Source organism: Salmo salar, chromosome ssa01, assembly GCF_905237065.1.
Source record: "Salmo salar chromosome ssa01, Ssal_v3.1, whole genome shotgun sequence".
Classification (NCBI taxonomy): Eukaryota; Metazoa; Chordata; class Actinopteri; order Salmoniformes; family Salmonidae; genus Salmo; species Salmo salar.
Window position 1 is genome coordinate 169,282,868 of NC_059442.1, and position 27,482 is coordinate 169,310,349.

Consider the following 27,482-nt stretch of genomic DNA (forward strand, 5'->3'; position numbering starts at 1 on the left):
CATGCCTCTATGGCTCCGTTCCAAATGGCACCCTATGGGCCCTTGTCAAAAGATGTGCACTACATAGGGAATAGGGCTCTGGTCTAAAGTAGTGCACTACATTGGGAATAGGGTTGAAGTAGTGCACTACATAGGGAATAGGGTGACATTTGTGATGCAGGCTATGACTCAGACATTGCAGCATGCAAATTAGCTCTCAAGATGTGACTGCTTCTTTCTCCCACCTCTGGCTGTCTCTCGGTCCGCTGTCTCTTATTCCTCTGGCTGTCTCTCGGTCCGCTGTCTCTTATTCCTCTGGCTGTCTCTCGGTCCGCTGTCTCTGCTTCCTCTGGCTGTCTCTCGGTCCGCTGTCTCTGCTTCCTCTGGCTGTCTCTCGGTCCGCTGTCTCTGCTTCCTCTGGCTGTCTCTCGGTCCGCTGTCTCTGCTTCCTCTGGCTGTCTCTCGGTCCGCTGTCTCTGCTTCCTCTGGCTGTCTCTCGGTCCGCTGTCTCTGCTTCCTCTGGCTGTCTCTCGGTCCGCTGTCTCTGCTTCCTCTGGCTGTCTCTCGGTCCGCTGTCTCTGCTTCCTCTGGCTGTCTCTCGGTCCGCTGTCTCTGCTTCCTCTGGCTGTCTCTCGGTCCGCTGTCTCTGCTTCCTCTGGCTGTCTCTCGGTCCGCTGTCTCTGCTTCCTCTGGCTGTCTCTCGGTCCGCTGTCTCTGCTTCCTCTGGCTGTCTCTCGGTCCGCTGTCTCTGCTTCCTCTGGCTGTCTCTCGGTCCGCTGTCTCTGCTTCCTCTGGCTGTCTCTCGGTCCGCTGTCTCTGCTTCCTCTGGCTGTCTCTCGGTCCGCTGTCTCTGCTTCCTCTGGCTGTCTCTCGGTCCGCTGTCTCTGCTTCCTCTGGCTGTCTCTCGGTCCGCTGTCTCTGCTTCCTCTGGCTGTCTCTCGGTCCGCTGTCTCTGCTTCCTCTGGCTGTCTCTCGGTCTGCTGTCTCTGCTCTGCGACATCAAACCGTAGCAGCTTCCTCTGACTGTCTCCCAAATGGCACCCTATTCCCTATGTAGTTCACTACTTCCACCCTATTCCCTATATAAGTGCGCTAACTTTCAAGTTTTTAATTTAAATTTTATTACATGAATTCTGGTGGCCTTTTTTGGGTACTTCAGATTATCACAGGTGTCTAATGATCTCTGGCCCACTGTGTGGCCACATGTCAAATATAGGAAATAATTCAATAAGAACATTTGAAAATAAATTTAAAAATAATGACAAAGCTGTAAAACATTGTCCTACATATAAACCATCAACCTAGTGAATACAGTCGCTGTTGGATTGGAAACCGGCTTATCCTTTATGTTTTCACCAAAATGTTGTGTCTACAGCTGCTGACCCTAGAGGTCAGGTTCACTAGAGGTCAGGTTCACTAGAGGTCAGGTTCACTAGAGTTTCACTAGAGGTCAGGTTCACTAGAGGTCAGGTTCACTAGAGGTCAGGTTCGCTAGAGGTCACTTTCACTAGAGGTCAGTTTCACTAGAGGTCAGGTTCACTAGAGGTCAGGTTCACTGGAGGTCAGGTTAACTAGAGGTCAGGTTCACTAGAGGTCAGGTTCGCTAGAGGTCAGATTCACTGGAGGTTCACTAGAGGTCAGGTTCACTAGAGGTCAGGTTCACTAGAGGTCAGGTTCACTAGAGGTCAGGTTCACTAGAGGTCAGGTTCGCTAGAGTTTCACTAGAGGTCAGGTTCACTAGAGGTCAGGTTCACTAGAGGTTCACCAGAGGTTCGATTTACTAGAGGTGGGCTCAGGGGGGTGAGGAGATGTCTGTGAGGAGACAGCGGGGGAGCTCAGGGGGGTGAGGATGGAGGGAGACGGGGGTACACGAACACTTGTCCGTGACTAAAGCCCAGGACGTGGGGGATGTTGTGAACTGGCATGTCTGAGATTCACAAAGACATGGTATTCTGCTGCCTGCCCTCGCTGAGTTAGAGACAGGGGGTTCTCTCTCTCCCTCTCTCTTTCTATCCCCTTAGTTTTACTCAGCATCCCTCTCTCTCTCTCTTTATCTCTCTCTCTGTGTCTATCTCTCTCTATCTCTCTCTGTGTCTATCTTTCTCTCTCTCTTTATCTCTCTCTCTGTCTTTCTCTCTCTCTCTATCTCTCTCTCTCTCTCTCTCTCTCTCTCTCTCTCTCTCTCTCTCTGTCTTTCTCTCTCTCTCCCCTCTCTCTCTCTCTCTCTCTCTCTCTGTGTCTATCTTTCTCTCTCTCTTTATCTCTCTCTCTCTCTCTCTCTCTCTCTGTCTTTCTCTCTCTCTCCCCTCTCTCTCTCTCTCTCTCTCTCTCCCTCTCTCTCTCTTTCTATCCCCTCAGTTTTACTCAGCATCCCTCTCTCTTTATCTCTCTCTCTCTCGCTGTCTGTCTCTCTGTCCCACTCTCAACCCTCACTAGCTGGAAACTTCACCTTTTTACCACTTACAGTGAAACACACAGAGCAAGGCTTTGTGATACCGCTTTTCCATGGCTGGAGCCCCTGGCCTTAATGCTGAACATGGCAACACTACGCCACCTGCTGGTAAAGGGTGACACAGCATCGACCGGCCACAGCGCTGCACTGAACTGGTATCAATGTACTGGTATCAACCACAGCGTGGGCCAGCCAGCCAACCAGTCAGCCAACCAGTCAGCCAACCAGTCAGCCAGCCAGCCAACCAGCCAGCCAGCCAACCAGTCAGCCAGCCAACCAGTCAGCTTGCCCGCCAGCCAGCCAGCCCGCCAGCCAGCCAACCAGTCAGCCAGCCTGCCAGCCAACCAGTCAGCCAGCCAGTCAGCCAGCCAACCAGTCAGCCAGCCAGTCAGCCAGCCAACCAGCCAACCAGTCAGCCAGCCAGCCAACCAGTCAGCCAGCCAACCAGTCAGCCAGCCAGCCAGCCCGCCAGCCAACCAGTCAGCCAGCCCGCCAGCCAACCAGCCAGCCGGCCAACCAGCCAGCCAGCCAACCAGTCAGCCAACCAGTCAGTCAGCCAGCCAACCAGCCAGCCAGCCAGCCAACCAGCCAGCCAACCAGTCAGCCAGCTAGCCAGCCAGCCAGCCAGCCAACCAGTCAGCCAACCAGTCAGTCAGCCAGCCAGTCAGCCAGCCAGCCAACCAGCCAGCCAGCTAGTCAGTCAGCCAGCCAGCCAGCCAGCCAACCAGCCAGTCAGCCAGTCAGCCAGCCAGCCAGCCAGCCAGGCAGCACAACTAGTATCAAGGCATCAGTTTAGCACCTAGCATTAGCCACAGGCTAACTGCTTTACTGTACACTGTTAGTATTGAAGACAGGCAAATCTCCTCAGTGATACCAACTAGGGATGGGCATTTGATATCTGGATAGTCGAAATACATGTGTTTTAAATAAAATACAAAAATTGGGGGGGACTTCATTGGGTACTTGCTCGCGCAACTCAAGAGTGAGCCAGGGTGGGGGAAGGGAGAGAGTGGAGCAAGGGACGGTGTGTGTGGCAGTCTGTGTGTTTGGCACCGAGGGAGAGAGAGAGAGAGGGAGAGGGAGAGAGAGAGAGAGAGAGAGAGAGAGAGAGAGAGAGAGAGAGAGAGAGAGAGAGAGAGAGAGGGAAGGAGAGCGAGAGAGAGAGAGAGCGAGAGAGAGAGAGAGAGAGAGAGAGAGAGAGAGAGAGAGAGAGAGAGCGAGAGAGAGAGAGAGCTAGAGAGAGGGAAGGAGAGCGAGAGAGAGAGAGAGAGGAAGGGAGAGAGAGAGAGAGAGGGAAGGATTTTTTTTGCTGTACTTGTCCACAAGAACTCAATTCATATGGAACAACCCAACGTGTTGGTTGATCACTGTAGTCTACTCCTTCTCATTTAGACAACTCTATTCTGGCATTTTAATTTCATTTTGGTATGGATTAGAAATCTCCCACTTCACTTGCTCCACATGGAATCTCTGCCTGTAGCGTTGCTTTGATTGACTGCCAATAACAACCAGCTACGCCTGTAACCAGGTAACTGTAACTAGGTCTATCCCTGTAACCAGGTAACTGTAACTAGGTATATCCCTGTAACCAGGTAACTGTAACCTAGGTCTATCCCTGTAACCAGGTAACTGTAACCTAAGTCTATCCCTGTAACCAGGTAAATGTAACCTAGGTCTATCCCTGTAACCAGGTAACTGTAACTAGGTCTATCCCTGTAACCAGGTAACTGTAACCTAGGTCTATCCCTGTAACCAGGTAACTGTAACCTAGGTCTATCCCTGTAACCAGGTAACTGTAACTAGGTCTATCCCTGTAACCAGGTAACTGTAACCTAGGTCTATCCCTGTAACCAGGTAACTGTAACCTAGGTCTATCCCTGTAACCAGGTAACTGTAACCTAGGTCTATCCCAGTATCAACCCCAACATCAGTCCACAGGCTATACAGTCCATGTAGTCCCAGTATCAACCCCAACATCAGTCCACAGGCTATATAGTCCATGTAGTCCCAGTATCAACCCCAACATCAGTCCACAGGCTATACAGTCCATGTAGTCCCAGTATCAACCCCAACATCAGTCCACAGGCTATATAGTCCATGTAGTCCCAGTATCAACCCCAACATCAGTCCACAGGCTATACAGTCCATGTAGTCCCAGAGTTACAGGCTATACAGTCCATGTAGTCCCAGTATCAACCCCAACATCAGTCCACAGGCTATATAGTCCATGTAGTCCCAGTATCAACCCCAACATCAGTCCACAGGCTATACAGTCCATGTAGTCCTGGTATCAACCCCAACATCAGTCCACAGGCTATACAGTCCATGTAGTCCCGGTATCAACCCCAACATCAGTCCACAGGCTATACAGTCCATGTAGTCCTGGTATCAACCCCAACATCAGTCCACAGGCTATACAGTCCATGTAGTCCCAGTATCAACCCCAACATCAGTCCACAGGCTATATAGTCCATGTAGTCCCAGTATCAACCCCAACATCAGTCCACAGGCTATATAGTCCATGTAGTCCCAGAGTTACATGATATACAGTCCATGTAGTCCCAGAGTTACATGATATACAGTCCATGTAGACCCAGAGTTACATGATATACAGTCCATGTAGTCCCAGAGTTACATGATATACAGTCCATGTAGTCCCAGAGTTACATGATATACAGTCCATGTAGTCCCAGAGTTACATGATATACAGTCCATGTAGTCCCAGAGTTACATGATATACAGTCCATGTAGACCCAGAGTTACATGATATACAGTCCATGTAGTCCCAGAGTTACATGATATACAGTCCATGTAGTCCCAGAGTTACATGATATACAGTCCATGTAGACCCAGAGTTACATGATATACAGTCCATGTAGACCCAGAGTTACATGATATACAGTCCATGTAGTCCCAGAGTTACATGATATACAGTCCATGTAGACCCAGAGTTACATGATATACAGTCCATGTAGTCCCAGAGTTACATGATATACAGTCCATGTAGTCCCAGAGTTACATGATATACAGTCCATGTAGACCCAGAGTTACATGATATACAGTCCATGTAGACCCAGAGTTACATGATATACAGTCCATGTAGTCCCAGAGTTACATGATATACAGTCCATGTAGACCCAGAGTTACATGATATACAGTCCATGTAGACCCAGAGTTACATGATATACAGTCCATGTAGACCCAGAGTTACATGATATACAGTCCATGTAGTCCCAGAGTTACATGATATACAGTCCATGTAGTCCCAGAGTTACATGATATACAGTCCATGTAGACCCAGAGTTACATGATATACAGTCCATGTAGACCCAGAGTTACATGATATACAGTCCATGTAGTCCCAGAGTTACATGATATACAGTCCATGTAGACCCAGAGTTACATGATATACAGTCCATGTAGACCCAGAGTTACATGATATACAGTCCATGTAGACCCAGAGTTACATGATATACAGTCCATGTAGACCCAGAGTTACATGATATACAGTCCATGTAGTCCCAGAGTTACATGATATACAGTCCATGTAGTCCCAGAGTTACATGATATACAGTCCATGTAGACCCAGAGTTACATGATATACAGTCCATGTAGACCCAGAGTTACATGATATACAGTCCATGTAGACCCAGAGTTACATGATATACAGTCCATGTAGACCCAGAGTTACATGATATACAGTCCATGTAGTCCCAGAGTTACATGATATACAGTCCATGTAGACCCAGAGTTACATGATATACAGTCCATGTAGACCCAGAGTTACATGATATACAGTCCATGTAGACCCAGAGTTACATGATATACAGTCCATGTAGACCCAGAGTTACATGATATACAGTATGAATGGCTGGTAAATCTCCTCAGCGATACAACATGTCTTCTCAGAGAGACGGATCAAATCTGTTGAGTGTCGATTTATCTCCAGTCAATTCATCAGCTAAACAGCCAAGCTATAAGCCCTGGACGAGGTTTAAACTATATTTACAATAACATCTTGTCTGTTTCTATACACACACACACACACACCACACACACACCACACACACACACACACACACACACACACACACACACACACACACACACACACACACACACACACACACACACACACACACACACACACACACACACACACACACACACACACACACACACACACACACACACACACACACACACACACACACACACACCACACCACACCACAACACACACACCACACCACACCACACACACCATACACCACATGCACACCACACACATACCACAAACACACACCACACACACATACACACACACACGCACAAGGTCTGCCTGGATGAGATTTGAGTGAGTTAGGGTCAGACTGTGACAGATGATGGAAAGAGCATATTCTCCCTAATCGTTGTTGTAATCTGGTCTACTTTATGATGCTGAAACAACTCATGAAACATGGAAATCATGGCTAATAGCCCTCCTTCTTCATAAGACATCTGACACTGTTCTCCCTGCCAGTAATCAGGACTGAACAGCTGGGGAGAGGGGGAGAAGGGGAGAGGGGATGAGAACGGGGGAGGGGGAGAGCACACAAGTAATCTGCTATAAGGACATGAAATCATGTGAAAGATATGCCGGCTGCAGCCGCGCCTCACAAAGATTCACAGAGAAAGGCTGAGAAAGACAGGGAGAGGGGGATGAGAGCGAGAGAGAGCGAGAGAGAGAGAGGAAGAGAGAGAGAGCGAGAGCGAGGGAAGGAGAGCGAGAGAGAGAGAGAGAGAAAGAGGAAGAGAGAGAGAGAGCGAGAGAGAGGGAAGGAGAGCGAGAGAGAGGGAAGGAGAGCAAGACAGAGAGAGAGAGAGAGAGAGAGAGAGAGAGAGGGAGAGAGAGAGAGAGAGCTAGAGAGAGGGAAGGAGAGCGAGAGAGAGAGAGAGAGAAAGAGGAAGAGAGAGAGAGAGCGAGAGAGAGGGAAGGAGAGCGAGAGAGAGGGAAGGAGAGCAAGACAGAGAGAGAGAGAGAGAGAGAGAGAGAGGGAGAGAGAGAGAGAGAGCTAGAGAGAGGGAAGGAGAGCGAGAGAGAGAGAGAGAGTGAGAGGAAGAGAGAGAGAGAGCGAGAGAGAGGGAAGGAGAGCGAGAGAGAGGGAAGGAGAGCAAGACAGAGAGAGAGAGAGAGAGAGAGAGAGAGAGAGAGAGAGAGAGAGAGAGAGAGAGAGAGAGAGAGAGAGAGTGAGAGAGAGAGAGAGAGCTAGAGAGAGGGAAGGAGAGCGAGAGAAAGAGAGAGAGGAAGGGAGAGAGAGAGAGAGAGAGGGAAGGAGAGCGAGAGAGAGAGAGAGAGTGAGAGGAAGAGAGAGAGAGAGCGAGAGAGAGGGAAGGAGAGCGAGAGAGAGGGAAGGAGAGCAAGACAGAGAGAGAGAGAGAGAGAGAGAGAGAGAGAGAGAGAGAGAGAGAGAGAGAGAGAGGGAGAGAGAGAGAGAGAGAGAGCTAGAGAGAGGGAAGGAGAGCGAGAGAGAGAGAGAGAGAGAGGAAGGGAGAGAGAGAGAGAGAGGGAAGGAGAGCGAGAGAGAGAGAGACAGGCTAGTGCTGTCAGATGTGAACCAAGGCCTACTCACTGATGAGTAGGCCTTGAGCCCCAAACCATTGTCTGTCTGTCTGTCTGTCGGTCTGTCTGTCTGTCTGTCTGTCTGTCTGTCTGTCTGTCTGTCTGTCTGTCTGTCTGTCTGTCTGTCTGTCTGTCTGTCTGTCTGTCTGTCTGTCTGTCTGTCTGTCTGGGAGCGCAGGCCTGAGGCCACCGGGACATACTGTACGATAGAGTCAGCTTCCTCACGTTGTTAATATGGACTCTAAAACAATGTATATTACAGTTAATACACACACATGTACAGTTCATATTTAGTTTTTCATTCATATTAACAAAATATTACACACCCACACACACTATTCACACACTCCTCTCTTCCTCTCCTCCTCCTCTTCTCCTCTTCTCTACTCCTCCTCCTCTCCTTCACTTCACTTCACTCCACTCCACTCCTCTCCTCTCCTCCCCTCCCCTCCCCTCCCCTCCCCTCTCCTCTCCTCTCCTCTCCTCTCCTCTCCTCTCCTCTCCTCTCCTCTCCTCTCCTCTCCTCTCCTCTCTCTCCTCTCCTCCTCCTCCTCCTCCTCCTCCTCCTCCTCCTCCCTCTCCTCTCCTCTCCTCTCCTCCTCCTCCTCTCCTCCTCCTCCTCCTCCTCCTCCTCCTCCTCCTCCTCTCCTCTCCTCTCCTCCTCCTCCTCCTCTCCTCTCCTCTTTAAGACAGCTCAGCCAAGCCTTTAAAGAGCTGCCTGTCTTAATTGAATTAACTTCTAAAGACGTTACAAATTCTTCCAAATTCTTAGCAGCTGTGCTACACTGGAGCTGTCTGACGGAGCTGGGCTGGGGGGAGAGAGGGGCGAGCTGGAGAGTGAAACGGGGAGAGAGAGAGAGAGAGAGGGGCTGGGGGAGAGAGGGGTGAGCTGGAGAGTGAAACGGAGAGAGAGAGAGAGAGGGGCTGGGGGGAGAGAGGGGCGAGCTGGAGAGTGAAACGGGGAGAGAGAGAGAGAGAGAGAGAGGGGCGAGCTGGGGGCTGGGGGGAGAGAGGGGCGAGCTGGAGAGTGAAACGGGGAGAGAGAGAGAGAGAGAGAGAGGGGCGAGCTGGGGGCTGGGGGGAGAGAGGGGCGAGCTGGAGAGTGAAACGGGGAGAGAGAGAGAGAGAGAGGGGCTGGGGGGAGAGAGGGGTGAGCTGGAGAGTGAAACGGGGAGAGAGAGAGAGAGAGAGGGGCTGGGGGGAGAGAGGGGCGAGCTGGAGAGTGAAACGGAGAGAGAGAGAGAGAGAGAGGGGCTGGGGGGAGAGAGGGGTGAGCTGGAGAGTGAAACGGGGAGAGAGAGAGAGAGAGAGGGGCTGGGGGGAGAGAGGGGTGAGCTGGAGAGTGAAACGGAGAGAGAGAGAGAGAGAGAGGGGCTGGGGGGAGAGAGGGGTGAGCTGGAGAGTGAAACGGGGAGAGAGAGAGAGAGGGGCTGGGGGGAGAGAGGGGCGAGCTGGAGAGTGAAACGGGGAGAGAGAGAGAGAGAGAGGGGCTGGGGGGAGAGAGGGGTGAGCTGGAGAGTGAAACGGAGAGAGAGAGAGAGAGAGAGAGAGAGGGGGGCTGGGAAGAGAGAGAAGAGAAGGAGAGAGGCTGTGGAGAGAGAGGCACAGAAAGAGAGGGGCGGAGAGAGAGAGATAGAGAGAAAGAGAGGGGTTGGAGAGAGAGGGGCGTGGGAGAGAGAACGAGACAAAAAGAGAAAGAAGCTTTTGAGCCTGAGCTCTTAAGAGAACAATGATCCCTGCTTTGGCACGGGCCAGACAGGACAGGGCAGAACAGCTCTTTAGCCAAATTAACCCTCCTTATTTTCCCTCCGTCCATCGAGCCAAACACGCACACAAACACGCACACAAACACGCACACATCGAGCCGGTCTGTCGAACCAGGAAATTGAGTTTAACACTGGACCCCTTCAATGCCTTGACCTCTTAGATAGTGACTTCCCTACAGGTCCTGACACCTCAGATAAATACTATCTGTGTCCGAAATGACACCCTTTTTCCTAATTTAGTGCACTACTTTTGACCAGAGCCTTATGGTGCACTAAATAGGGAATAGGGTGCCATATGGAAAGTCAAGCACTGTGTCTATTCTTTATCCCCGCGGATGGACGGACAGACGGACAGATGGAGAGGAGAAGACGTAAATTTGTTCCAACCAATCTTGTGTAAATTATTATTTCCTAAACGAGCCACCTCACTTTTTTTCCCGGGACGGACAAGGTCATTGTGCCGCACTTTCAATGATTTGTCGGAAGGAATCTATTCTCATGCCTCAAAAAACACATTGTTTTATTATCATTCTATTATCATTCTATTGTTGTTCTATTGTCATTCTATTGTTGTTCTATTGTCATTCTATTGTCATTCTATTATCATTCTATTGTTGTTCTGTTATCATTCTATTGTTGTTCTGTTGTCATTCTATTGTTGTTCTATTGTTGTTATATTGTTGTTCTATTAGCATTCTAATGTTGTTCTATTGTCATTCTATTGCTGTTCTATTATCATTCTAATGTTGTTCTATTGTCGTTCTATTATCATTCTATTGTCATTCTATTGTCATTCTATTGTCATTCTATTATCATTCTAATGTTGTTCTATTGTCATTCTATTGTTGTTCTGTTGTCATTCTATTGTTGTTCTATTGTTGTTCTATTATCATTCTAATGTTGTTCTATTGTCATTCTATTGTTGTTCTGTTGTCATTCTATTGCTGTTCTATTGTCGTTCTATTATCATTCTATTGTTGTTCTATTATCATTCTAATGTTGTTCTATTGTCATTCTAATGTTGTTCTATTGTCATTCTACTGTTGTTCTATTATCGTTCTATTGTCATTCTATTGTTGTTCTATTATCATTCTATTGTTGTTCTATTGTCATTCTATTGTCGTTCTATTATCATTCTATTGTCGTTCTATTGTAATTCTATTGTTGTTCTATTATCATTCTATTGTCATTCTATTGTTGTTCTATTGCCGTTCTATTGTCATTCTATTGCTGTTCTATTATCATTCTATTGTCATTCTATTGTTGTTATATTATCATTCTAGTGTTGTTGTATTGTTGTTATGTTATCATTTTATTGTTGTTCTATTATCTTTATATCATCATTCTATTATCATTCTATTGTCATTCTAATGTTGTTCTATTATCATTCTATTGTCATTCTATTGTTGTTCTATTATCATTCTATTGTCATTCTATTGTTGTTCTATTGCCATTCTATTGTCATTCTATTGCTGTTCTATTGCCATTCCATTGTCATTCTATTGCTGTTCTATTATCATTCTAGTGTTGTTGTATTGTTGTTATGTTATCATTTTATTGTTGTTCTATTATCTTTATATCATCATTCTATTATCATTCTATTGTCATTATATTGTTGTTCTATTATCATTCTATTGTTGTTCTATTGTCATTATATTGTTGTTCTATTGTCATTCTATTGTCATTCTATTGTCTATCTATTATCATTCTATTGTTGTTCTATTGTCATTCTATTATCATTCTATTATCATTCTATTGTCATTCTATTGTAATTCTATTGTCGATCTATTATCATTCTATTGTTGTTCTATTGTCATTCTATTATCATTCTATTATCATTCTATTGTCATTCTATTGTTGTTCTATTATCATTCTATTGTTGTTCTATTGTCATTCTATTATCATTCTATTATTGTTCTATTGTCATTCTATTGTTGTTCTATTATCATTCTATTGTTGTTCTGTTGACATTCTATTGTTGTTCTATTATCCTTCTATTGTCTATCTATTATCATTCTATTGTTGTTCTATTATCATTCTATTGTTGTTCTATTGTCATTCTATTGTTGTTCTATTATCATTCTATTGTTGTTCTATTATCATTCTATTGTTGTTCTATTATCATTCTATTGTTGTTCTATTGTCATTCTATTGTTGTTCTATTATCATTCTATTGTTGTTCTATTATCATTCTATTGTTGTTCTATTATCATTCTATTGTTGTTCTATTATCATTCTATTGTTAATCTATTATCATTCTATTGTTGTTCTATTGTCATTCTATTATTGTTCTATTGTAATTCTATAGTGTGGATGCCTGATGGATGGCGTGCTGCTGATTGACTTGGTGACCTTGGCTGTTCCTCAGAACAGCGCTACCTAAAATACAGGAAGTGATGTAACTTTGGCTATGGGAAGCAGGTCCGATAGTTTAACACCGCCACTAGAATAAATTGATTGGCTGAGGAACACATAAAGTTGGTTGAATTGTAATTGATCTCTGCTGATATATTTCAAGAGGAGGGAAAGTATTTAGAGATGTGTTTTGTTTCTTCTATTTGATGACACATACATCACAACGCAATTTCAACTGTGATCACACATTTCTCACGTTGTTCAGAGCGTTTCTCACGTTGTTAAGAGCGTTTCTCACGTTGTTCACGTTGTTCAGAGCGTTTCTCACGTTGTTCAGAGCGTTTCTCACGTTGTTCAGAGCGTTTCTCACGTTGTTCACGTTGTTCAGAGCGTTTCTCACGTTCACGTTGTTCAGAGCGTTTCTCACGTTGTTCAGAGCGTTTCTCACGTTGTTCAGAGCGTTTCTCACGTTGTTCAGAGCGTTTCTCACGTTGTTCACGTTGTTCAGAGCGTTTCTCACGTTGTTCAGAGCGTTTCTCACGTTGTTCAGAGCGTTTCTCACATTGCAGGTATTTCAACGTTTGTAATAATATATATATATAAACGATGATTTTTCATTTCTAAGGCATCATTACATTTCTTCTTAATATTTTATATTTAAGTACAAAATACAAAGTATAAAATATATTTTGTACGGGAGCTCCCAGAAAATACTGTACGTAGAACAGCAGAAGGATATTTTAGCTGTGACTGCAACAATGGATTCATGTAACTAACTATGTTATAACACCTTCTCATTCAGTTATTATGTTGTTATAACACCTTCTCATTCAGTAATTATGTTGTTATAACACCTTATTCAGTTATTATGTTGTTATAACACCTTCTCATTCAGTTATGATGTTATAACACCTTCTCATTGGTTATGTTGTTATAACACCTTCTCATTCAGTAATTATGATGTTATAACACCTCATTCAGTTATTATGTTGTTATAACACCTTCTCATTCAGTTATTATGATGTTATAACACCTCATTCAGTTATTATGTTGTTATAACACCTTTCACTACTCATTCAGTTATTATGTTGTTATAACACCTTCTCATTCAGTAATTATGATGTTATAACACCTCATTCAGTTATTATGTTGTTATAACACCTTCTCATTCAGTTATTATGATGTTATAACACCTCATTCAGTTATTATGTTGTTATAACACCTTCTCATTCAGTTATTATGATGTTATAACACCTTCTCATTGGTTATGTTGTTATAACACCTTCTCATTCAGTTATTATGTTGTTATAACACCTTCTCATTCAGTTATGATGTTATAACACCTCATTCAGTTATTATGTTGTTATAACACCTTCTCATTGGTTATTATGATGTTATAACACCTTCTCATTGGTTATGTTGTTATAACACCTTCTCATTCAGTTATTATGATGTTATAACACCTTCTCATTGGTTATGTTGTTATAACACCTTCTCATTCAGTTATTATGATGTTATAACACCTTCTCATTCAGTAATTATGATGTTATAACACCTCATTCAGTTATTATGTTGTTATAACACCTTCTCATTCAGTTATTATGTTGTTATAACACCTTCTCATTCAGTAATTATGATGTTATAACACCTCATTCAGTTATTATGTTGTTATAACACCTTCTCATTCAGTTATGATGTTATAACACCTCATTCAGTTATTATGTTGTTATAACACCTTCTCATTGGTTATGTTGTTATAACACCTTCTCATTCAGTTATTATGATGTTATAACACCTTCTCATTCAGTTATTATGATGTTATAACACCTTCTCATTCAGTAATTATGATGTTATAACACCTCATTCAGTTATTATGTTGTTATAACACCTCATTCAGTTATTATGTTGTTATAACACCTTCTCATTGGTTATGATGTTATAACACCTCATTCAGTTATTATGATGTTATAACACCTTCTCATTCAGTTATTATGATGTTATAACACCTCATTCAGTTATTATGTTGTTATAACACCTTCTCATTGGTTATGATGTTATAACACCTCATTCAGTTATTATGATGTTATAACACCTTCTCATTGGTTATGTTGTTATAACACCTCATTCAGTTATTATGTTGTTATAACACCTTCTCATTCAGTTATTATGTTGTTATAACACCTTCTCATTGGTTATGATGTTATAACACCTCATTCAGTTATTATGTTGTTATAACACCTTCTCATTGGTTATGATGTTATAACACCTCATTCAGTTATTATGATGTTATAACACCTTCTCATTCAGTAATTATGATGTTATAACACCTCATTCAGTTATTATGTTGTTATAACACCTTCTCATTGGTTATGATGTTATAACACCTTCTCATTCAGTTATTATGTTGTTATAACACCTTCTCATTGGTTATGATGTTATAACACCTCATTCAGTTATTATGTTGTTATAACACCTTCTCATTCAGTTATTATGATGTTATAACACCTCATTCAGTTATTATGATGTTATAACACCTTCTCATTGGTTATGTTGTTATAACACCTCATTCAGTTATTATGTTGTTATAACACCTTCTCATTGGTTATGATGTTATAACACCTTCTCATTCAGTTATTATGATGTTATAACACCTTCTCATTCAGTAATTATGATGTTATAACACCTTCTCATTCAGTTATTATGATGTTATAACACCTTCTCATTCAGTAATTATGATGTTATAACACCTCATTCAGTTATTATGATGTTATAACACCTCATTCAGTTATTATGTTGTTATAACACCTCATTCAGTTATTATGTTGTTATAACACCTTCTCATTCAGTTATTATGTTGTTATAACACCTCATTCAGTAATTATGATGTTATAACACCTTCTCATTCAGTTATTATGATGTTATAACACCTTCTCATTCAGTAATTATGATGTTATAACACCTCATTCAGTTATTATGATGTTATAACACCTCATTCAGTTATTATGTTGTTATAACACCTTCTCATTGGTTATTATGTTGTTATAACACCTCATTCAGTTATTATGATGTTATAACACCTCATTCAGTTATTATGTTGTTATAACACCTTCTCATTCAGTTATTATGTTGTTATAACACCTTCTCATTCAGTTATTATGATGTTATAACACCTCATTCAGTTATTATGTTGTTATAACACCTTCTCATTCAGTTATTATGTTGATATTAAGGCCCTCTGTTCATAAGGTTCTGTTTGAGGGATGGCCTCATTCACTGACACAGTGAGTGTCTGGGCCAATGCCGGGGCAGTGTGTGTGTGTGTGTGTGTGTATATATATATGTGTCTGTGTGTGCGTGTGTGTGTGTGCGTGTGGTGTGTGTGTGTGTGTGTGTGTGTGTGCGTGCGTGGTGTGTGTGTGTGTGTGTGTGTGTGTGTGTGTGTGTGTGTGTGTGTGTGTGTGTGTGTGTGTGTGTGTGTGTGTGTGCGTGTGTGCGTGTGTGCAGTCCCTGTTACTCCTCCATGTTAATAAGCCTTATTACCTCCTGCATATGGAACCACTCTAACTAAAGAGGTGGTAGTTCAGAGGCGTTTGGTAAATGGGGGTATTACAGACAGGCAGGGAAGTGATACTATCATTAGCCTGGGATCATGTGTCGCAAATGGCTCCCTATTCCCTACAGTGCCTTCAGAAAGTAGTCATACCTCCTGACTTAGTCCACATTTTGTTGTGTCACAGCCTGAATTCAAAGTGGATTCAATAAAAAACGACATCTCACCCATCTACCCACGATGCCCCACAATGACAAAGTGAAAACATGTTCAAATGTAAATTTTTTACAACATTTATCTCATTTACAACAAAATATCTAATTTACATTAAGTATTCACACCCCTGGAATCAATACTTTGTAGAAGCACCTTTGGCAGCGATCAAAGCTTTGAGTCGTCTTGGGTATCAGCTTTGAGTCGTCTTGGGTATGTCTGTATCAGCTTTGAGTCGTCTTGGGTATGTCTGTATCAGCTTTGAGTCGTCTTGGGTATGTCTGTATCAGCTTTGAGTCGTCTTGGGTATCAGCTTTGAGTCGTCTTGGGTATCAGCTTTGAGTCGTCTTGGGTATCAGCTTTGAGTCATCTTGGGTATGTCTGTACCAGCTTTGAGTCGTCTTGGGTATGTCTGTATCAGCTTTGAGTCGTCTTGGGTATCAGCTTTGAGTCGTCCTGGGTATGTCTATCAGCTTTGCAAATCTGGATTTGGGAATTTTCTCAATTTAACCTTTATTTAACTAGACAAGTCAGATAAGAACAAATTCTTATTTACAATGACGGTTTAAACCGGCCAAACCTGGACGACGCCGGGCCAATTGTACGCCAACCCTAAGGGACTCCCAATCGCGGCCGGTTGTGAGACAGCCTGGATCTTCAAGTCTTTTCACAGATTTTCAATGCGATTCAAGTCTGAGCTTTGGCTGGGCCGCTCAAGGACTTTCACATTCTTGTTCTGAAGCCATTCCAGCGTTGCTTTGGCTGTATGCTTGTCCTGTTTGAATGTTAATCTTTGCTCCAGTCTAAGGTCGTTTGCACTCTGAAGCAGGTTCTCATCAAGGATTTGTCTCCATTCATTGTTCCCTCTATCCTTACCAGTCTCCCCTGTCCCTGCTGCTGAAAAGCATCCCCATAGCATGATGCTGCCACCACCATGCTTCACGCTAGGGATGGTGTTAGACGGGTGATGAGCTGTGCCTGGTTTTCTGAAGATATAGTGCTTTCAGGATAAAGAGTTCCATTTTTGTCTCATCAGACCACAGAATCTTTTCCCTTATGATCTGAGTCTTTTACTGGCTTTATGCCAACTCCAGGCGGGCTGTCATGTGCCTTTATCTCAGGAGTGGCTTCCATTTGGCCACTCTCCCATAAAGCCCAGACTGGTGACGTGCTGTAGAGACTGTTGTCCTTCTGGCAGGTTCTCTCATCTCAGCCAAGGAACTCTGTAGTTCTGTCAGAGTTGTCATTGTGTTCTTGGTCACTTCTCTGACCAAGGTCTTTCTTGCTCGGTTGCTTTGTTCTGATTGGACGGCCAGCTCTAGGCAGAGTCTGGCTAATTCCATATTATTTCCCAATGATGGCGACCTCTGTGCTCTTGGAAACGTTGTTTTATACCCTTCCCCAGATATATGCCTCATCACAATTCTATCTTGGAAATCTCCGGGACAGTTCCTCGGACTTCAACTGGACATTATATAGACAGGTGTGTTGCTTTCTAAATGTCTAAACAGTGGAATTTACCACAGGTGGACTCCAAGTTGTAGAAACATCTCAAGGATGATCAAAGGAAATTGGATACATCTGAGCTTAATATGAAGTTGCATAGCAAAGGGTCGGAATACTTCTGTCAATGAGTTAAATTAAGTTTGATTCTGGAGCTCTTATAAAGAATGTTCGTTTTTTTTCTCCCTCCAGTAGAGTGGCCTTAAAAACGACAAATATTTATATTCAAAAATTTAACTAATTTATCACTGAGCTAGAATTTTTTACGACAGTCTGACACATAATAATGACGTTGATTGAGGAAAACATGGACGATATGTCTCAAACTTGTATGCTTTCTTTCTCCATATTTATATAGTCCAACAGTACCCTACTAAAATGATCCTTTCATTTTGTTGTGTGAGAAGAGAGGCTGTGAACGAGAGGCTGTAAACGAGAGGCTGTGAAAGAGAGGCTGTAGAAGAGAAGCTGTGAAAGAGGATGTGAAAGAGAGGCTGTAGAAGAGAGGCTAAAAAAGAGAGGATGTGAAAGAGAGGCTGTAGAAGAGGCTGTGAAAGACAGGCTATAGAAGAGAAGATGTGAAAGAGAGGCTGTAGAAGAGAGGATGTGAAAGAGAGGCTGTGAAAGAGAGGTTATAAAAGAGAGGATGTGAAAGAGAGGCTGTAAAAGAGAGGATGTGAAAGAGAGGCTGTAGAAGAGAGACTGTAGAAGAGAGGCTGTAGAAGAGAGGCTGTAGAAGAGAGGATGTAAAAGATAGGCTGTAGAAGAGAGGCTGTGAATGAGAGGCTGTGAAAGGGAGCCTGTAGAAGAGAGGCTGTAGAATAGAGGCTATAAAAGAGAGGATGTGAAAGAGAGGCTGTAGAAGAGAGGATGTGAAAGAGAGGCTGTAGAAGAGAGGCTGTAGAAGAGAGGATGTAGAAGAGAGGCTGTGAACGAGAGGCTGTGAAAGGGAGCCTGTAGAAGAGAGGCTGTAGAATAGAGGCTATAAAAGAGAGGATGTGAAAGAGAAGCTGTGAAAGAGAGAGTGTAAAAGAGAGGCTTCACATGGCTCTTTAGTCTGCCTGTGGTTTTGAGACAGAAGCCGTTTTTAGTGTGAGAATATTACAGCTCTACACCTAGCTCTTCTGGTCCGAGCTGCTCTCTCTCTCTCTCTCTCTCTCTCTCTCTCTGTCTCTCTGTCTTTCTCTCTCTCTCTCTCTCTCTCTCTCTCTCTGTCTGTCTCTCTGTCTCTCTCTCTCTCTCTCTCTCTCTCTCTCTCTCTCTCTCTCTGTCTCTCTGTCTCTCTCTCTCTCTCTCTGTCTCTCTGTCTCTCTCTCTCTCTCTCTCTCTCGCTGTCTCTGATTTTTGTACTGCTTGTTGTGCTGGCATTGAGAGTTTTCTTCCCGCCTGTCTCTTGTCGAAAGGTGCTGTCAGAGCAGAGAGAGAGAGAGGCCTGTCTCTGATTTGTCCCTTCTGTTCCCAACCCTGCACCACAGAGGGACTGTTTTGAGTTGCTGTGTAATAAACATCCCATCCCTACTATATATTATCCATACTACCTATCTATTCCACAGTTGGCGTGGCTAAGGCTAACTAAGGCTAAACAAGGCTAACTAAAGCTAGCTAAGGCTATCTAAGGCTAACTAAGGCTAAACAAGGCTAACTAAAGCTAGCTAAGGCTATCTAAGGCTAACTAAGGCTAAACAAGGCTAACTAAAGCTAGCTAAGGCTATCTAAGGCTAACTAAGGCTAAACAAGGCTAACTAAAGCTAGCTAAGGCTATCTAAGGCTAACTAAGGCTGCCTTCCTGGGGCTGGTCCCCTTGTCCCTCTTGACCCTCATCATCAGGGGTCTGTCTCCCTGAGAGAGAGAGAGAGACAGAGGTTCTGGGCTGTGGCTCTGTGGGAGCAGTCCGTTAAGGAGACGGATTTGCTGTACAGTACTATGCTCTAGGAGGAGTCAGGCAGCACCAGCCAATCCAGGTCAGGGAGGTGTTCTGTGCTCCTGGGGAGTGGGGGAGCAGGCGAGCGTAAGTGTGTAGGGGAGACAGGAGCCAGGCTGAGGTGCTGTAGCCGACTGTACTATGCTCTAGGGGGGGGGGAGTCAGGCAGCCCTAGCCGAATGATCCAGGCGAGCGTTAACAGCATTAGTGCAGAACTCCTTATGCCATCTGCTCCTGTCTGTCTGTCACACGTCTCATCACCACACGGCTCCTCTCTACGATGACTACAGGTCTCCTCTCTACGATGACTACAGGTCTCCTCTCTACGATGGCTACAGGTCTCCTCTCTACGATGGCTACAGGGAGGGCTGCAGGGCCATGCGGGCTGCTGCTGCTGCTCTCGACTCCACACGTTAACATGACTTCCTGTGGACCCTAATGTTAGGAGAAAATGTCAAGTGGACAAAGCCAGGATTTTTTTTTTTAGAACCCTTCTGATTCCTCATATTTTAGAATAGATACAGCAGATTGGGTAAAGTGTTACTGCGGCTGGGCCGTCTCTCCTGCTGGACGAAAGAGAGAAACAGTTCTGCTCTACACTTGGCCCAGAAACGGGTTACCTCCTTCCTGAATCCTGCATAGTCAGAGTACTGTACCTCAGACAGGCAGACAGACAGGAAGGCAGACAGACAGACAGGCAGGCAGGCAGACAGACAGGCAGGCAGGCAGGCAGGCAGGCAGGCAGGCAGGCAGGCAGGCAGGCAGGCAGGCAGACAGACAGACAGACAGACAGACAGACAGACAGACAGACAGACAGACAGACAGACAGACAGACAGACAGACAGGTGGAGTGTGGGACTGTGAAGCGCCATCCTCTTGATTAATAGTGGCACAAATGACAGGGCGATTCTGGGAAACCATCTCCCCAGCCGCCCCGCATTGTGATCCGCCCCCCCACATCATCATACTAATTTAGCAGAGTTTTAAATATAAAACCTTTATTAAATATGTACACCAGAACCTTCTATCCCCAGCCAGGATGGTGCCATTTGGCATTTGGGGTTTGTGTTGTGATGAAAGACGAGGAGCAAACAAACGCAGCCGGCTTGGAACACATCCCTCTCCCTCTGCCTGCCGGTACACTCCCCACAAAGCCGCTCGACATTTTCTGATATTTGCATCAAGCAAGGAGGTGTAGCTGACATCTCCAGTCAGAGGCTTAGCTGGAATTATAGACAAGACAGGGAGATGGAGAAAAATACAGGGAGAAAGAAGGGAGAGAGAGGGAGAATGGGTCCTCCAATGGTATAACACCGTACGACGTAAAGAGAGAGAGAGAGCACGAGAGAGTGACAGAGTAAAAAGAAGAGAAGAGGGAGAAAAATAACTTCTGCCAAATCTGAATTCCTGCTGGATCTAGAGGATCCGTCGGGGGAATTAGGAGCCCCACAATTAAACATATGGGTATTAAGATAATTGTCAGTTGTGTTGGCGGACATGATAGTAGACAGATGGATGGGAATCACTGAGCTCCGCTGAGGAGAGAGATGGCTCCCTGGGAGAGAGAGAGCATTTTATATTTTACCTGCCTGAACGGATCTGAGCGGATTCACTATTACTACCATCCAGGTTTAGTTAGGAAAGAGAGATGAAGCGAGGGAGGAGAGAGGAGGAGGGATAGAACATGGGGGTGTAGTAGTGTGTGTGTGGGGGTGTAGTAGTGTGTGTGTGGGGGTGTAGTAGTGTGTGGGGGGGGGGGGTGTAGACTGGGACTGGGTCCTCCCTCTCTGTGATGCAAAGGGGGAGGCTGCCCTCTGCAGGTCAACAGCAGTAGTACACATCTGAGGAAGGAAGAGAGGGAAGTAGGAACAGAAGGAGGGAAGGAGGTAGAGAGAGAAGGAGGTAGAGAGAGAAGGAGGTAAGAGTGAGAAGGAGGTAAAGAGAAGGAGGTAAGAGTGAGAAGGAGGTAGAGAGGGAAGGAGGTAGAGAGGGAAGGAGGAAGAGAGAGAAGGAGGAAGAGAGAGAAGGAGGTAGAGAGAGAAGGAGGTAAGTGTGAGAAGGAGGTAGAGAGAAGGAGGTAAGAGTGAGAAGGAGGTAAAGAGAAGGAGGTAAGAGTGAGAAGGAGGTAGAGAGGGAAGGAGGTAGAGAGGGAAGGAGGAAGAGAGAGAAGGAGGAAGAGAGAGAAGGAGGTAGAGAGAGAAGGAGGTAGAGAGAGAAGGAGGTAAGTGTGAGAAGGAGGTAGAGAGAAGGAGGTAAGAGTGAGAAGGAGGTAGAGCGAGAAGGAGGTAGAGAGGGAAGGAGGTAGAGAGAGAAGGAGGAAGCGAGAGGAGGTAGAGAGAGAAGGAGGGAGGGAAGGAGGAAGCGAGAGGAGGTAGAGAGCGAAGGAGGAAGGGAGAGGAGGAAGAGAGGGAAGGAGGAAGGGAAGTCTGCTGAAAGGGAGACAAGCAGATCACTTGTAGAGAAAATCAAGTGGGAATGATATAGAGGATGTAGAAAACATTAAAGGGTTGTCACAATACCAGCATCACTATATCACGATACCTGATAAACATGACAAGAAGAAAATCACAAAGCAGATTAAACTCTTACTGAACATGAATTAATCATATTTATAAAGTGTACTCATAGCTAGTCATATTATTCAATACATGAATGAATCATGAGCTGCTGTTTGTGTTCAGGGGCCTTTGTCCGCGTCGCGACGTGTGTTTGCGTTGTATCCCTCCTGAAGTTAACGAGTTTCCTCTCTCTCTGATTCCCGTTGTATCCCTCCTGAAGTTAACGAGTTACCTCCTGTCTCTCTGATTCCCGTTGTATCCCTCCTGAAGTTAACGTGTTTCCTGTCTCTCTGATTCCCGTTGTATCCCTCCTGAAGTTAACGTGTTTCCTGTCTCTCTCTCTCTGATTCCCATTGTATCCCTCCTGAAGTTAACGAGTTTCCTGTCTCTCTGATTCCCGTTGTATCCCTCCTGAAGTTAACGTGTTTCCCCTCTCTGATTCCCGTTGTATCCCTCCTGAAGTTAACGAGTTTCCTGTCTCTCTGATTCCCGTTGTATCCCTCCTGAAGTTAACGAGTTTCCTCTCTCTCTGATTCCCGTTGTATCCCTCCTGAAGTTAACGTGTTTCCTCTCTCTCTCTGATTCCCGTTGTATCCCTCCTGAAGTTAACGTGTTTCCTCTCTCTCTCTCTCTCTGATTCCCTGCAGGTGGGCTCTCACAGGGAGGATGGTAACGTGGGCATGCGTGGCAGCCATCCTATCGGATCCAACCAAGTGCCAGTCCCCCAGCTGCCCCAGCAGTCTGCCACGTCACCAGATCTCAACCAGACTGATACATACCGGGGTGAGTACCATACCGGGGGAAAAGAGGGTGTGTGTGTGTGTGTTTGTGGAGGGCACGGTGTGACGCAGCAGGCAACTCTGTGGGATATCTAGCGTTCCAAAGTCTCCTAATGGCAGCCCCTGTTCCCTGTCTGGTTATATAGACGAGGACCTTATTGAAGAGCAAGAACTACCTCTTTCCCCACGGAGTCAAACAAACACATATCAAATACAAAACACACCGTGTGGAGGTGGGTTCCCGTTTGGCTGCATGGCCTTGGAAACATCAAATATGATCAGCTTTTCAAACAACATTTGTTCCAAACTGTATTTGTTAGGAAATATCCATTAGCAAATGATAGTACAAAACCCCCAAAAATTGTGGTGAAAAACAAACATTTGAATATTTATTTAAAAAAAATTAAATTGTCAATTACCACAAACACTCATATCGATATTTTACCGACAGTAAAATCAGTGCACTTGGCAGAGTCCACATTTGAATGTGAGTAATTATGATTTAACAGAGAAAACGCTATTTATTTAAAATATGAATATGTAAAAGGAAATTGTATATGACCGATGCTGTGAAGCAAATTAGCCCTGAGATCTGAAGTCAGTCAGTCAGTCAGTCAGTCAGTCAGTCAGTCAGTCTGTCTGTCTGTCTGTCTGTCTGTCTGTCTGTCTGTCTGTCTGTCTGTCTGTCTGTCTGTCTGTCTGTCTGTCTGTCTGTCTGTCCTTGGCAGCGTATCGTCCAACTACACACACACACACACACGACACACACACACACACACACACACACACACACACACACACACACACACACACACACACACACACACACACACACACACATATATATACACACACACTCACACACACACACACTCACACACACACACACTCACACACACACACACACACACACACACACACACACACACACACACACACGCACATGGACACACACACACAAACAAACACACACACACACACACACACACACACACACACACACACACACACACACACACACACACACACACACACACACACACATAGTGGTCCTGAGGCCATCGCCAACTGCCTAATGGCTGTTTAACACTATAAAACAGAACACAGAGAGAAACCTGCTGGAGGTCGTAGTATCACTACACACAGTCCTGTAGTATCACTACACACAGTCCTGTAGTATCACGACACACAGTCCTGTAGTATCGCTACACACAGTCCTGTAGTATCGCTACACACAGTCCTGTAGTATCGCTACACACAGTCCTGTAGTATCACTACACACAGTCCTGTAGTATCGCTACACACAGTCCTGTAGTATCGCTACACACAGTCCTGTAGTATCGCTACACACAGTCCTGTAGTATCGCTACACACAGTCCTGTAGTATCGCTACACACAGTCCTGTGGTATCGCTACACACAGTCCTGTAGTATCACTACACACAGTCCTGTAGTTCCGCTACACACAGTCCTGTAGTATCGCTACACACAGTCCTGTGGTATCGCTACACACAGTCCTGTAGTATCGCTACACACAGTCCTGTAGTTCCGCTACTTACAGTCCTGCAGTACCGCTACACACAGTCCTGTAGTACCGCTACACACAGTCCTGTAGTATCACTACACACAGTCCTGTAGTATCACGACACACAGTCCTGTAGTATCACGACACACAGTCCTGTAGTATCGCTACACACAGTCCTGTAGTATCGCTACACACAGTCCTGTAGTATCGCTACACACAGTCCTGTAGTATCGCTACACACAGTCCTGTAGTATCGCTACACACAGTCCTGTAGTATCGCTACACACAGTCCTGTAGTATCGCTACACACAGTCCTGTAGTACCGCTACTCACAGTCCTGTAGTACCGCTACACACAGTCCTGTAGTACCGCTACACACAGTCCTGTAGTACCGCTACACACAGTCCTGTAGTACCGCTACACACAGTCCTGTAGTACCGCTACACACAGTCCTGTAGTATCGCTACACACAGTCCTGTAGTATCGCTACACACAGTCCTGTAGTACCGCTACACACAGTCCTGTAGTATCGCTACACACAGTCCTGTAGTATCGCTACACACAGTCCTGTAGTATCGCTACACACAGTCCTGTAGTATCGCTACACACAGTCCTGTAGTATCGCTACACACAGTCCTGTAGTATCGCTACACACAGTCCTGTAGTATCGCTACACACAGTCCTGTAGTATCGCTACACACAGTCCTGTAGTATCGCTACACACAGTCCTGTAGTATCGCTACACACAGTCCTGTAGTACCGCTACACACAGTCCTGTAGTATCGCTACACACAGTCCTGTAGTATCACTACACACAGTCCTGTAGTATCACTACACACAGTCCTGTAGTATCGCTACACACAGTCCTGTAGTACCGCTACACACAGTCCTGTAGTATCACTACACACAGTCCTGTAGTATCACTACACACAGTCCTGTAGTATCACGACACACAGTCCTGTAGTATCACTACACACAGTCCTGTAGTATCGCTACACACAGTCCTGTAGTATCGCTACACACAGTCCTGTAGTACCGCTACACACAGTCCTGTAGTATCACTACACACAGTCCTGTAGTATCACTACACACAGTCCTGTAGTATCACGACACACAGTCCTGTAGTATCACTACACACAGTCCTGTAGTATCGCTACACACAGTCCTGTAGTATCACGACACACAGTCCTGTAGTATCGCTACACACAGTCCTGTAGTATCACTACACACAGTCCTGTAGTATCCCTACACACAGTCCTGTAGTATCGCTACACACAGTCCTGTAGTATCACGACACACAGTCCTGTAGTATCACGACACACAGTCCTGTAGTATCGCTACACACAGTCCTGTAGTATCACTACACACAGTCCTGTAGTATCGCTACACACAGTCCTGTAGTATCGCTACACACAGTCCTGTAGTATCGCTACACACAGTCCTGTAGTACCGCTACTCACAGTCCTGTAGTACCGCTACACACAGTCCTGTAGTACCGCTACACACAGTCCTGTAGTACCGCTACACACAGTCCTGTAGTACCGCTACACACAGTCCTGTAGTACCGCTACACACAGTCCTGTAGTACCGCTACACACAGTCCTGTAGTATCGCTACACACAGTCCTGTAGTATCGCTACACACAGTCCTGTAGTATCGCTACACACAGTCCTGTAGTATCGCTACACACAGTCCTGTAGTATCGCTACACACAGTCCTGTAGTATCGCTACACACAGTCCTGTAGTATCGCTACACACAGTCCTGTAGTATCACTACACACACACACTACAGAGACAGACAGACACACACACACACACACAGACACACACACACACACACACACACACACACACACACACACACACACACACACACACACACACACACACACACACACACACACACACACACACACACACACACACTACAGAGACGGACAGACATGTCTCAGTAAGCGTAAGAGGAGTAGGCTGCATGCAGCTATTTACATGTTTTACACAAAGTACATTATCGACATGTTCGTACAAACTTTGTTGTCAGTATTGCATACATAAGCACAACACAAACAGGCAGCCTAGAGAGTTCATGTTCTTCTTAGCTGTTGAGTTACAGCTATCAGCGATATCAGCATATATGGTATAACTACGGAACCGGGCGATGCAAGACGAACTCGCCCCGTTGTCAGACAGGGCGAAGGGAGGGTGTGAGGCAGCTACGGAACCTTCGCTTTAAGAAAGAGGTTCTGGAGGAGCGGTGGGTAGGGGCAGGGTGTGGGAGCGAAGACTCCTGATCCCTAGCCAAGAGATACAGAGAGTCAGATACAGAGAGTCAGATACAGAGAGTCAGATACAGGGAGTCAGATACAGAGAGTCAGATACAGAGAGTCAGATACAGAGAGTCAGATACAGAGAGTCAGATACAGAGATACAGAGAGTCAGATACAGGGAGTCAGATACAGAGAGTCAGATACAGAGAGTCAGATACAGAGAGTCAGATACAGAGAGTCAGATACAGAGATACAGAGAGTCAGATACAGAGATACAGAGAGTTAGATACAGAGAGTCAGATACAGAGAGTCAGATACAGAGATACAGATACAGAGAGTCAGATACAGATCGTCAGATACAGGGAGTCAGATACAGGGAGTCAGATACAGAGAGTCAGATACAGAGATACAGAGAGTCAGATACAGAGAGTCAGATACAGAGATACAGAGAGTCAGATACAGAGAGTCAGATACAGAGATACAGAGAGTCAGATACAGAGAGTCAGATACAGATCGTCAGATACAGGGAGTCAGATACAGGGAGTCAGATACAGAGATACAGAGAGTCAGATACAGAGAGTCAGATACAGAGAGTCAGATACAGAGAGTCAGATACAGAGATACAGAGAGTCAGATACAGAGAGTCAGATACAGAGAGTCAGATACAGAGAGTCAGATATAGAGAGTCAGATACAGAGATACAGAGAGTCAGATACAGAGAGTCAGATACAGAGAGTCAGATACAGAGATACAGAGAGTCAGATACAGAGAGTCAGATACAGAGAGTCAGATACAGAGAGTCAGATATAGAGAGTCAGATACAGAGATACAGAGAGTCAGATACAGAGAGTCAGATATAGAGAGTCAGATACAGAGATACAGAGAGTCAGATACAGAGAGTCAGATACAGAGATACAGATACAGGGAGTCAGATACAGGGAGTCAGATACAGGGAGTCAGATACAGGGAGTCAGATACAGGGAGTCAGATACAGAGAGTCAGATACAGAGAGT

General features: G+C 45.0%; 1 protein-coding gene across 4 annotated transcripts in view; it reads left to right on the forward strand.

The window, feature by feature from the left end:
• Positions 1-27,482, forward strand: part of LOC106572331 (transcription factor 4) — a 513,525-nt gene that overhangs the window by 466,150 nt on the left and 19,893 nt on the right. For all 4 annotated transcript variants that reach the window (XM_045694032.1, XM_045694014.1, XM_045694023.1 and 1 more), the window contains one exon: positions 22,546-22,681. In XM_045694032.1, the coding sequence (XP_045549988.1) occupies positions 22,546-22,681 (136 nt within the window). The remainder of the gene's footprint in view (positions 1-22,545; positions 22,682-27,482) is intronic.